General features: G+C 42.5%; 1 protein-coding gene across 11 annotated transcripts in view; it reads left to right on the top strand.

Annotated features, from left to right (window-relative positions):
- The window catches only part of NFIA (nuclear factor I A), a 250,775-nt gene that overhangs the window by 209,392 nt on the left and 27,655 nt on the right, over positions 1 to 13,728 (top strand). For 5 of the 11 annotated variants that reach the window (XM_066325387.1, XM_066325384.1, XM_066325391.1 and 2 more), the window contains 3 exons: positions 209 to 387; positions 2,975 to 3,140; positions 11,022 to 11,113. In XM_066325387.1, the coding sequence (XP_066181484.1) occupies positions 209 to 387; positions 2,975 to 3,140; positions 11,022 to 11,113 (437 nt within the window). Of the gene's footprint in view, positions 1 to 208; positions 388 to 2,974; positions 3,141 to 11,021; positions 11,262 to 13,728 lie in introns of those variants that run through there. The other 6 variants (XM_066325386.1, XM_066325394.1, XM_066325390.1 and 3 more) reach the window with 3 other exon arrangements.

Below are 13,728 nucleotides of genomic sequence, written 5' to 3'. Positions count from 1 at the left end.
GCTCTGTTTGCTTCCAGGATCTAGATGAAGTGAGTGTAGGACACAATGTGGTCTAATATATTAATTGATGTATAAACAATACTGTACATTCAACAAACAAACCAACAACAACAACAACAAAAAGATACTTAAAACTACAACAGATTTTAAACTGTTTTATTTTCCAGAGGCAAAACTCTATATAACGTCTTTGTTTTCTTTCCTATAGCAAGTCCACATGCAACACCATCGACTCTTCATTTTCCAACATCACCCATTATTCAACAGCCTGGGCCATACTTCTCACACCCAGCAATCCGCTATCATCCTCAGGAGACTCTGAAAGAGTTTGTCCAACTTGTCTGCCCCGACGCTGGTCAGCAGGCTGGACAGGTGGGGTTCCTAAATGTAAGGAAGCCGTTTTTCTTTCTTCAGAAGTGTTTTGTCCTTTGTAAAAAATTAACCACGGGGTTATTATGGATGGGGTTATTTTAACAGCATGTCGCCTGCAGGAGCACACCTTGAATAGTTGCTGGAAGGGAGAGCAAAAAAAAATTTATATATAAAGATAATAATAATGCTGTGCTGCAAAAGTATTTCAAAAAACAACAAGAGACCTCCCCCAAAAAACCACTCGACCACATTGTGGTGAAAGCAGCTTAAAGTGTCAGAGAAGCTGGTGCTTCAGTGACCTGCTGGGTCCCCCCACAAACTACTTTGCTGCATGTGTTGTAACCCTTGTGGAACCAGGGTTAACAAAATACGAAGGCAGAATAATTTTTATTAATTATTTTTGAAGTTCAGGGGAGAATGGGGGGGAAAGAGCAGGAAAAGGGAGGGTGAGAAACAGATGTTTCAGATCAGCTAAGTTCATTAAAAAAAAAAAAAAATACTGCCTTATAGCACTTTAGATCAAGTTGACCAGTACTTGAACTCAAGATGTTAAAAGTACAGTTTATTATGGTTTGTTATTTCTGTAAGCAGTTATCTTTTCCCCTTATCTCTATGAAAAATTAAGCAGAGTTCCAAAGCTTCAAATAACCATTTTCATTTTTTTTTTAATCAAATAAAGTGAATCATCTTGCTATTATTGAAATAGCATTCTGGACGAATACAGAATTTATAAATTTTATGTAAATCAAATCTAAAATAATGCTCTGAATATTTCATGAAATGTAATGCATGTAACTTTTTCCAGCCAATGAAGTAATAACTGGCAAAATTACTACTTCTCTCCTGACATGCTGAAAGTGTTAATGAGAATTAGTTTAATTATTAGCATCTAATTTATTACACTTATTTAATAAGCTGCATTGTTCTCAGTGTTTTCCTTTCCCCAGCAGAAAAACTGACTCTACTTATTCCAGCCAGTCCTGGCTTTGAATAATGTCTGCAATATGTTAGCAGATACATTTATGTCTAGACAACAAATCAATACAGTGCTTTTCTTTTTCCTTGAGTATTCATTTGCTTAATTTATCCCAAACCATTCAGCATTATGAACTGTTAGCACACTCACAATGAACAGGCAGCAGGGGTCTTCTTGGCAGGAAAGGGACCTAATTGGGAGACAAGATAGTGTTTGAGAGATGTCACTAATATATTAGTTTATTAAAGGTGCTGGATGTTGGAAAAATAAATACCCCTGAAGGATTGCTTCTTGCTGCAAACTCTAGGAACTGCAGTCTTTGAAGTCTGTGGGAGTGCTGTTAAGTTAAATGCAGATGAACTCAAATCTTATTTATTCCCTGAACCATTTTTGCTCTAGCACAAGTGTGATTTGCACCTCCACAACTTTAAGGCCTTTTGTCAGTGTCAAAGCAGGTGAATTGAAAATAAAGTCCCAAGTGTTTTGCCAGGATGAGTATTTTATCCCCAGCAATTCAGGCTAATGGAAACCCTAACAGGAATTAAAATATTATTTTCTTTAGCAGTACTTAGAATATGGATCTGTGTTTAAAGCTGAGCTTTTATCATCAATGGAAAAGCCAATGTGCAGTGCCAGAAGAGCTGCAGTGAGATCAATTTGTAGAGTGCTGTCGAAAATGATCTCATCATTTTTGTCACTAAAATGGAACACCTGATTCACAGCCTGTCCTACTTTCTCTTTATAATGGTATTTGGCATCTATCTGTATGGTTTTCAAGTGTCCAGGCTGGGTTACATTTAAAATGTAAACTTAATAAGCTGGGGGGAGGGTTGGCATGTTTTTCTAAGCCTGATTCCTGTTTTTGTGATACTTGAAAACACTTTTACTTATGGACACATTTTTCTGGTGATTAATTGAAAGACCACACTCATATAGCTGATCCCCTTCAGCCTGTGACTGACCACATCCCAGACTGAAGGGAGAGTGGTTTTTTCTCCCAGTTTGTAAAATGAAGCTGTTCTAAGTTCAGTCATTTCTCCATATGATCCTAATGGCAGCTAAACCAAGAGCCACACTATTGCTAACTCAAAAGGGATGTGGGAGAGCAGTTATTTTAATATACACTCATTCATTTTCCTGTAATGAGATATCAGCATGATTTTTAAGACCACCAAAAACGCTTGTTTTTTCTCTTAATGAGCAGTATCTTTAAGAAATTTACACTCAAGTCCTAGACACTGATATCCTGAGGGTATTACAGAGGCACGAAACTGGGGATTTTAGGGGTCAAAAATACTGCTTCACATCTCACTGATCATGGGTTAGTGCTGCAGGAAATGTAAAGAGGAGTAGAATTTAATCCAGGACAATTTAATCTTTGTTCAGACAATCTGCTAATAGGACAAGTGTTTAAAAGCCAGAATTTCCATAGTTTCACAAGGTTCACAGAGTTTGACACAAACTTCCTTGAAGTCCGTGGAGAATTTGAGCCAGCACTTTTTTTGCCACCTCTCAAATAATTGTAAATGTATTGCACATAATTTTTAACTAGATTGTTTTTTTGCTGGAGGTTCCTAATAGCTGATTCTTAGTATAATTTTTGTCTGTTTGCTTGTTTTTCGGCAGCCCAATGGTAGCAGCCAAGGCAAGGTGCACAATCCATTCCTTCCTACCCCAATGTTGCCACCACCACCTCCGCCACCAATGGCTAGGCCTGTGCCTCTGCCAGTGCCAGACACAAAACCTCCAACCACATCAACAGAAGGAGGGGCCACCTCTCCCACTTCTCCAAGTAAGTATAGACGGCAGCGGGATCCAAGCGCTACTGGCACCGCCGGCGCTCGGCTGTGCAGGGATAAGGACTGCACACACCTTGGGAAGCAGGAGAGCTCTCTGCTCTCCATGATGGACAGAACTCTTGAGCTGCTTCTGGGTCAGCAGGGAAAGCCTTAGCTCAAGGTTGCAGTTTTATTTTTGACTTGGTTGGCATTTCACATTAGCACACGTGAGGGAAATCGAGGCTGGTGGCTCAGCTGTGACACAGAGCTCGGATCTTTGGGATCTTGTTTGCTGCCATGAGGACTCAAGTTGATATCCCATCCCTGGGAGTGCTCAAGGCCAGGCTGGATGGGCCTCTGAGCAACCTGATCTAGTGGAAGGTATTCCTGCCCATGGCAAGGGTAATCTTTAAGGTCCCTTCCAACCCAGATCATCCCATGGTTCTGTGATAAGCTGGTGTCTCAAGCCAGGCTTTAGAGGATAGATCCCACATGGAAGTCAGGCAATCTCCTTGAAAACATCCCTGCTTATACGCACTGGGCTAAACTAACAACACTTCCCAGTTTGCTTCAACTGTTCTTCTTTTGGGAATAATTCTTCCTAGATTAAGCCAGACATCTTTCCCTTACGCTGTGCATTTTAGGGAAGAAGTTCTGGTATGTCTTAAGGCCTGGGAGAAAGCTCTAATCCTCTCCCACCACCCACACGGCTCCCATATGCATTTTGTGTAGCCACAAGTCAAATTTACGAATTCCTGGATACACACTTGGGGATACCACTTTGGAGTCACTCTTCTGGGAAACAAATGCAATTCAGCTGTGTCTGATGCTTTAAGAAAAGTCTGGATGTTCAGGGAGTTAATTGTGAAATGATTTAATGAAGCTATGCTCAAACTGACATTTAAAAACAAAAGGGAAGCTTTCAGTGCTTTAATGGCAACTGTAGGGGACTTGTTCCATAGTGAAGGGAGTCCAAATAACATCCACAAACAAAAATCAATCTAATCGAAAGAGCAAATCCCTTTGTGTGCTTTTCAAGCTTATTATTTAAATGCTATGTGCAACCACTGCTTGATGTGCAAAGAGGTACTCACTCTTCAGACCAAGTGAAGCCTACGTTTTTTAAAGCTTTATATACTTTTCAGGAGACTTGCACAGGTTCCAGTGGGCATTTTTAAAATCTGGTAGTTCCTCAGAGGTTTTCATTGCCTTCTGCTACACGATAGTGCATCAACTGCAAACTCAGCAAGATGCTCTGGCTCTCTTGGAAATTGAAATGGGTTTTAGTATGAGACAGTCTGGTCAGATTGTGAACACGATCTTCTAGAATCAGGACTTCTCGAATTGATCAGCAGATTTTTGTTGAGCGAAGAAGTTGATTCATTCCCTCCACTCCTCTTTCTGACCTTAGACCAACGCTGGTGCTAACGGGAAGTTTTGACACTTTCCGAGGGGACTTCCGAGTCCTGTCGATAAGATTCCGCGGTGGGATCTAAAAGGTTAATGTTTAGTCATAGTTATCACTGAGCACAGTCAGCAATGCCTTACTATTTCCTTGTCTTCAGAACTGGGAAAAACAAAACTAGGTCAGTGTGTACTTGTCATTACGGTTGTGACTCAGTTTACTGGCAGTGTCTGGTGTCGAAAAGAAAAGAAAAAGATTCCCAACAACATTCTAGCACTAATCTTAATTTTTATGATACAGTGATTGTGTAAATAAGCTCAGAGTGTGTCTGGCCAGATTCTCAGCTGGCAGAAAAAATGGGCATTTCTCCTCTGAAGGGAGCAGGACACCCAATGGTGTCGGCTTGGGGCTGGTCACTGGGCTTTGTGTTCAGCAGACAGCTGCCACGTTAATTGGGAATGGAGGTTTTCTCAAGAGCAGCCAGTTAATGGTATTTAAACAAAAGATTAGGAAAATAATTACTGTTTGTTAATTAGCCACGCTGATGTCTAAACATATAGTTCTGTACATATTCAGGCACGCATCTTCCTTTTTGGTGAGGGGTTTGAATAACAGTGACTTGAGTTGTAAAGAAGCATATAATTTAATTTAGGGACAAATTTTACAGAAAAGTAGATTATAGGAAATATTTTCTAAGAAAAACTATGACACATAAACCAAAGCCAGTGGAAGCATTGGCCACATAAAAAAGAGGAAAGCAAACTGAAGTTTGTGGCATCATAGCCAAGTTTTGCCAGGAGGACCCACTGGGCTCCATTCAGTGTGTCAATCAGGACCAACCCTCCATTTCCCTCCGTGTTTATTTTTTCCTTAACTAAATATTAGCCTTCAAATAGCAAGTGCAGATTCACCAGAGTTCCACAAGAGCCTCACAAAAAGGTGTTTTCCATGGTTACGAGCTGCTGGAGCGCACCGGTTCTGGGAGTGTCGCTGGGCTATGGCTGATTGCCCCGCAGAGCTCGAGGATATTGGAAAGTCACTTATGCAACAAAGGCAGGAGTGATGTTAAATTTTGGCCAGACTCTCTCCATAGCCGTGTGGAAGAGAATGAACCACCCCCCCCCACGCCCCCCCCCAAGGAAATGGAGTGAAAGGGGTTGGCATTTGCTCCATTCTCCTTCCCTTTTTTGGTCTAGCAGAAAGCCCTCAGCAGAAAAAAAATGCAGTCACGGCCCAACCAAAAATTGGAATATGGCCCTCCTGAGGGGTGCATGAGCCAGGAGCAGCTGTTCAATACAGCATGGCCTCCTGGGAACGAGAGCTAAAAATCACAACAAGGTGGTTAATGATTCTCAGAGCAATAGTGAAACTCTCCAGCTGTGACATTAACCAAAACATGAACATTAGTGCTGTCCAAGGAAGGAAGAGCCCCTGGAGATGCACACTGGGGATTTGCCACTACTGGGTGGCCAGGCATGCTCTGGGAGCTGACAATTTCAGCTGCAAATTCCATCCCTTTGGAAAGCCAGCATTTTCCTCAGTCAGATGGCACAATGGAGATGAGATTCACAAGGTTTGGGAGGTTCATTTTTCCTCCACAAAACCTTTTCCAACAGAACACATCTTTGATATCAGAAGCAGACCTAACATTATCTTATCTCAGATCTCTTCCTGATTTTCTTTGGTTGGTAACCCATTACAAACACACAACACAGTATTTTCCTGAACTTGGCAGTTTTGGGGTTTAGTATCTCACTGCCCAAAGCAAACACCACCTCCACTACCTTCCAGTTTGGTTTTACCACTATCATAATTAAATCATTCCAGAGCAGAGCCTAAGATACTGCCATCCTGTACACCCTGACTTTTAAACAGCTATTTAAAACAAAGTGTTATTTTCTGAGATTCACAACTCTTAACTTAAACGAACTCATTACTGGTTAATGTCCCTTTGAACAAATGAGTTTTCTTGTTAAATGGCATTTGTGTGAGGATGAGGAGAATGATCTTGTGGCTGTAGTATAGGATTCATAAAGCCAAGTGCCCGGTCCTGCCCTTGAGTCACAATGTCGCCTGGAACTCTCCAGGCTTGGGACAGAGTGGCTGGAAAAGGACTTGAAGATGCTGGTCAGCAGCAGCTGAACCTGAGTCCAAGTGTCCCCAAGTGGCCAAGAAGGCCAAAGGCACCTGGCCTGGATCAGGTCTGGTGTGGCCACAAGACAAGGGCTGTGACTCTCCCCAGTGCTGGGCACTGGTGAGGCCACACCTTGATTCTAGTAGAAAAACACTGAAGTGCTGAAGAGTGTCCAGGGATAGGAATGGGTCTGAGAATGAATCTGGAGAACCAGGAGCAGCTGAGGGAGTTGAGGGGGCTCAGCCTGGGGAAAAGGAGGCTCAGGGGGGACTCTGTGGGTCTCCACAGCTCCCTTACAGGAGGGAGCAGCTAGAGGGTAGTAGGGCTCTGGTCCCAGTGTGCAGGGACAGGGCAACAGGAATGGCCTCAGGTCTCACCAGAGGAGGTTCAGGTTGGATACTGGGAAAAATTTCTTCACAGAAATAGTGGTCAAGCATTAGATCAGGGGCAGTGGTGGAGTCCCAGTCCCTGAAGGGATTTAGAAGCCCTGTGGATGTGGCACTTGGGGACATGGGTTAGTGGTGGCCTTGGCGGTGCTGGGGGTAGAGATTGTACTCAGTGATCCTACAGGTCTTTTCCAACCCAAACATTTCTGTGATCCTGCAATCAGATTGGCTTTCTCTCCCTTCCTCTGCTACGCTTTGACTGAACACCTTCTGGGCAAGTTTGAGCTTTCCGTTCACTCCTTTCCCCATCCATAAAAAAGAAGGTTGACTCTATCATTCAATTTGCTAAAATTTGCAGTTTCCTCTCAGACGCTCAGCTGCAGAATGCACTGCAGTAGGAATTTTTCTACTGCATCTTGTTCCTCCAGTTAATCCTCTTGCTGCAGCTTGAGAAACAGGACAACTCTTCACATCAAACACATGTACCTGTCATCTTGGTCTGTAAAAGGGAGACCTAATGGTACATTAGGCCATCACTCACCCAAATCATCTTTACCAATCCTTTTAATCCAGAACAATGATAAATTGCATACTCCTGCTCTTAATAGCAATTATTTCAGGAAAGTATATTTAAAAGTAACATTTCCCTACTGCAGGCAACTTTAAAACACACAACATCCCCAAAACTGTTTGTTTGTCTTGTCTTTCATACAATTTCTTGCCATTTTGGCTAAATATCAAAGCTGTCTGTGTGAGCAAATGTTCTTTCTCTGCCAGCTCCTGTTTTGCTTGTTCCTGAAGTGAAGCATCATAGCAAATTTGTGGCATCACATTCATTTCCTTGGCTGTGGGCTATGATGTTGCAGACAATCCTTAGTGAATTCCAGTGGCAGAAAGAGCAGGCTGTGCAGGAAGCTGTTTCTATTCATGCCCAATGGGACAGCTATCTGCTGGTGTGAACCAGTGTAGGTCTGTGCAATTCCCATGGAGCAAAGCTGATAAAATCTGGAGAAGATCTGCCGAAGAGACCTGGCTGCTGTTCCTTGTTCCTTTCCATGCTTTGACTTTTCCCAGACTGGAGTTTGAAGACCCCAGCATAGGCTTTGCTTATATTTATGCTGTAATATAATGTGACCCAGCTTTATCCAGTGAGACAGTTTGCCTAATTCTGGGGCAAAGTCTAGGGATCAGACTTCCATGGATCTCTCCTCCATGTCAGCCAAGGGTATTTATCTGAAGACAGTAAGATGCAGCTGGAAGTTAATCATGGTCTAAGCAACACTCAGTACTTCTCCCTTTCCTGAAACAAATTTCCCCCTAACAGGGGAATGTGTATCCCATGTCAGCTTAATATTTCGAGCCAAAATGCCCTTTACAATCCACAAACATCCCGGGACATTTCACAGCAAAGAGGGAACAGCACCTTGGGAGAGAGCAGTTTAAATCCTCTGCATAGTTGTCGCTTTGGTGCTCTTCCCCCCTTGGCTTCAGCAATGCAGTTATATGACCTGAAGGAAATACCAAGCTGACATCCGAGTATTTTCAGAGAGCAAGTTAAACATCATTTGGAGCGGAAGGAAGGTATACATAGCAACTCACCCAGCGAGCTTTGAGGGGACTTTTGTGCATATTACACACTTTTCAAATGCTTTCGAATTTTTTGTTTCAACAGAGAATCCATTTAAGTCAGCATTCTGCTGGTTATCCTTTGGTTTTCTACCAAATATCACAGCAGAAGTATCTGCCAGTGGGGAACTGTAAGCAAGATCTTGAGTTCCTTCCCTTCTGGGTGGAACTTACCTGCTCCAAGGGATTAAATGGCCTCTCCACTCAATCTGCTTCCTTAAAAGTAGACCAGGAGAACCAAACAACAGATGTTTGAGTTTTGAGCTCTAAGTTAATTTTCCCCACTGCAAGAGGAATTCTTAGTCTTGCACAACACTAGTTCATTAGTTAGTTAAAAAAAAAACAACAAACCTCCACAAAGAACAGAAAGAACAGCACAGAAGAATCTTAATGCAAGGCACTAGCAACAGGGAAATGCCTTTTGCAAATGTGTGGCTTCTTTGAATTATTAACCAAATTAACATGGTAAAAAGGTGAGGAGAACACCTCACCAGATCTACTCAGTTAATTTCTTCCTTGTTTGCAGATAGGAGTAACATTCACCTTACCTGTTCATAATATTCAAGCTGCACCACAATTTGCAAAACCATCTCAGGAAAATGAATTAGTGCACTTAAAAATTCCTTTAAGACTTTCTAAAGAAGTGTTCCTTGCATGATTTTTGCAAATGTTGGCTTCTTGGAGAGAAAAGCTCACCTCACTGGAAACAAGTGGGAAAAATTCCTTCTTAAAACCCAGGAGTGCCTTATCTCCCCTCTTTTGAGTAGAAAATGAAGATATGCAGCTCCTGGAGTGATTTCAGGGAATCCTGAGGGAGGGAAGTTTTCTGATGAAACTGTATGAACTGAGAAGCATCACAAGACTCAAGTTTGTGAGACTTGAAGGATGTGACTCTGCACGATCCTAGACGTGGGAACTCGTTACCCAAGGGCCTTGTGGGATGCAGAACATCCACATGGGTCCAGGTGCATTTTGGGCATTGGGTGAGAAATCCCTCCAGGGCCTTAAATACAGGAAGTCTCTGAGCTGAAAATAATCAGAGGTGGGAAAGGATGGGAGAAAGTAAATATTGTGACCTGTTCTGGTTGTATATGTTTATGGCTTCTAAGAGAGGTGACAATGGCCAAGGTGGAGCATTGGTCTGATTTGGCACAGTCTTAAACCAAAGGCTTCCCCCAGTGTAATCCCTCTTCACCAAAAATTTGCCTTCAGAAGGGTAAAAGAGTTTCCTCCACACAGCCAACTCAGTGTCTTCTCCGACTCCTAACTCACTTTACTTTTCTGTAACATTGAGGCCTCAACATTATATTTAGCCTGACTGGAATTTGGCAAGTAACTTTCCTTTTACTATTGGGTTTTGGTTTTTTTTGTCTCTTCATCGGATAGTTAGGTTGTCTGGGGATTTTATTCAGCAGAATGCATTCCCATAAATATATTCAAAATAGATAGGAGCCCTGTTTGTATTAAGGCATCTATTTATGTTATTTGAATTTAGATCTAAACATGCAAAAAACTGAGGAAGAGAGAAGATTGCTTGAGGGTTTTCAAATGAGAGGAAGACTAAAAATGCATTGAAAGCTTTTGGATGTGGAAATACGTGGCATTGTGGACAGTTGCAGTGGAGAATATAATGCAACAATAAAATCATTAAAGTACTTCAAGTTTGGAAGTAATCTGGGTTCTTGGCTTGCATTGCATTTAATAGCTTTACATTTGTGGGAGCCACTCCAGTTTTTAAAGGCAGCTTCAGCATTCAGACTGATTGCACTTACCACCCCAGTGAAACTGCAACCCATTAATTTTTTACCGAAAGGATCTTCCTAGTTTGTCAAACACGTCAAGTGAACATTTTAGAGAGTGCAGACCACAGCAGTATGAAAACCAAAACTTTATATCCAGAGAGAATGCTGGATTAGTATGAAATAAAGGGCCTGATTCTGTTAATGAGCACTTAGGCAATTTCATTGCTATACAAAACTCTGTTAAAACATAGAGATACCAGACATTTGAATGAAAACAAGTCAGGACCTGCAGAAATCTCCTGTGCCAGCCCATCATGGAAAGGCCTGCAGTGGTTCTCCTTCAGGCTGGAGAGCTGCACACCCTCTCCTGAGCCCATATTGTGGCCATCCCCTCTCCTAGCAGCCCAGTCCCCTACGTGTCGATACCGTCACCATTAAGCCCAAACCTTTCCAGTGTCTCGAACCAAACTCTTGCTCTCTAAAACGTTCGCACATTTCTATGTCAAACATCTGCTTAGGTGGCTCTGAGACGGTGTGTTTTGGTGTTGTTCGTGTGCAATCTAGTGCCGCTTCCTCAACGCATGTGTCCCTTCCCTTCACAGCCTACTCGACACCCAGCACCTCCCCCGCAAACCGATTCGTCAGTGTTGGACCACGGGATCCAAGCTTTGTAAATATCCCTCAACAGACTCAGGTGGGCCGCTTTCGACTTCTCTGTTTGCCTGCAGCCTCTTCTCCTCCTCCTCCAGTGTCCTCTAACGTGTCCCCGCGGAGCAGCTGCTGCACTGCCGCTGTCACTTCACCCACATGGTCTCAGTAACTACAGTGAAATGTCACTTGCAGTTTGTTTGTCTGTTGTGGTTTTTTTTCTTACTTTGTTTTTTTTTTCTTCTTTTTTTCTTTTGTTTTTTTTTTTTTTTTTTTTTTGTTTTTTGTTTTTTTTTTTTCTTTTTGGGCTTGTGTGGTAATAACGCTGCTTTCGTAACTGGAAGGATCTCTCTTTGCTTTCTAAGGTGTTGGCTCCCACCCCGCAGTTGTTTGCTTTAGGGCCGGGGTTTCAAAGGCTTTGGCTCCAACCTGCTCCCCAGGCACTGCATTTATTTGTGTTTAGATCAGGTGGTAGGGAGAAATCCTTCCCTGCCAGGGTGAGGAGGGCCTGGCACAGGTTGCCCAGAGAAGTTGCGGCTGTCCCATCCCTGGGAGTGTCCAAGGCCAGGTTGGACAAGGCTTGGGGCAATCTGGGATAGTGGAAGGTGTCCCATGAAACAAGATGATCTTTAAGGTCCCTCCCAACCCAAAGCAGTCTGTGATGTGCAAAAGGAGCTCAGAGAAATCCATCAGGTAACAGTGCCCTATAGTTCCCCAGCAGACACAATGGGAGACTGCTCCAGTGACTTCCCTGTAAAAAAACCCTCAAATTCCTGGCTGGCCATTTGCATGGTGGGCTTTGAGTGAGCAGGAGATTTTTGTAATTGTGAGCACATCTGTTTTCCTTACACAGAGGGAAAAAAGTCCAGTTGAGGCAGGCCTATAAAGCTGGGTTAGCTGAATTCATGGTCCTGCTATGGTCAAATCAGAAGCTCAAGTAAACATTTGTGTTTCTTTAGGAGAAGGACGAGATTTAAATGTGCTTTTTCCAAGCTGTATCAAATTCCCAGGGTCGATTAAGAAAATAGTTGTTGGCAGTTTTGTTAGCAGCTAATTTGAGCCAGATGTTGAAAAAATTAAGTCTGGGCTTAATATCACGTTATCATGGGGAAGAAGGTATAAAAAAGTGAGCAGAGTTAGTGCTTTAGGACAACTGTAGTTTATAGTTTGAAGTGATTGCTTGACTACGTTGCAATTCTTTTAAAGGTCAACTACACGAAATATTTGTGATTTTGTTTTGAGCTGGGTGCAGTGACTAAAAAGCAGTAATTCAAATAACTGGCAAACTGGGCTTTACTACCCTTGGCTCTTCTCAGTTCCTTCAAATGGTTTATAGGCTTCTGAATAATTAGTGTGCAGATTAATGGCTGTCACATGCCACAGGAGGTGCATGAAGACAGACTCCTCGTTGTGATGGCTTCAGCACCTCCACTGTCACTGAAACACAGGTCACTCATTCCCAAAGATTTTCAGCTTACAGGGCTGCAAGCAGCTGCCTGTGAGCACAACGTGGTTTTTTTGCTGTCTGCTCTTCGTGTACAATTTGTTAGGGGCTTTAGTTTATAGCTCTGTGCACAGCACAGGTTAAACTATATCGAATCTCAAACCTTCTCTGCATTAAATAGGGTCACAGAAAGTACAGCAGCAATGCAGAGAGGGGTTTAACCCGTCAGATTCTGGGTTTTTTTTCATGCCTTAACAAAACTCAGCCTGCGCCCCACTTTTCCAACCTTGTGCTTTATTGGTTTCATGGGGGTGACAGGTTTTCATGCACCTTCCCATTTAAATCATATTTCTCCATGTTTTGGAAACAACTGGAATACACAGAAATATGCTGAAATCGGGAAACAGGAATGTTGAGGTGTACTGCTAAAGTCCTTAAGCACTTGGTCTTTTCCTTCATAGCTCAGGAAACCTGAAACCCTTTGGAGAATGCTACTTACCTTTTCCAGAAGACTTGAAAAACTCCTAGTTGGTAAATTGATTATGTAGTAAGACGCAACAGTATTAAGGCTCCAAAGATATTTAAAACTTACTTGCATCCTGCAGCCTAAGTTTCCCAGATAAGTTTGTTGACTGTAAACTTTTATCCTCCTTATTTATGACTTAAATCATTTTAAAGTGCTCTAGCGTTACTTTAAGTGCTCCTCTGTAATGCAGTGTAGTGAATAACAATGCTGTACAGTGAAAAACAATACTCAAGCACAGCTTTCAATTAAAGTCTAACATGCTGGAGTGGGCAAGGAGACTGACTTCAGTCTCTGACTCCAGCTGCATCTCCCTGCTTCTATACATCATTACACCACCACAGCCCACTTGATACTAAATATATAATTTATCAGCAAACTCACTACTTATTCATGAAAGGACTCTGAAGTTGACTGTGCTTTGAGTCAGAGAAGTGAGGTAAAAGTGCTAACTGCAATGATTTGGGATTTACGTAGCATTCCTCTAAACAAAGACAGGCTTTTGTGCTCTTTTTTGCAGAGCATTAGTGTACAGAACGACCACTTAGGATATTTTCAACATGAAAATGTAAGAACGCATAGGACTGTGTTATTAAAAGCAGCTGGGGTGGCTCCTTTCCATCAGGATCTTTCGAGTACATCCAGAGCCAGGCTAAGATACAGGTCCTGAGGACCACTAACTCAATTCACTAAC

The sequence above is a fragment of the Sylvia atricapilla genome, chromosome 9 (genome assembly GCF_009819655.1).
Source record: "Sylvia atricapilla isolate bSylAtr1 chromosome 9, bSylAtr1.pri, whole genome shotgun sequence".
Lineage (NCBI taxonomy): Eukaryota > Metazoa > Chordata > Aves > Passeriformes > Sylviidae > Sylvia > Sylvia atricapilla.
The sequence above is the reverse complement of the archived record's forward strand: the minus strand, read 5'-3'. Positions and strand labels throughout refer to the sequence as shown.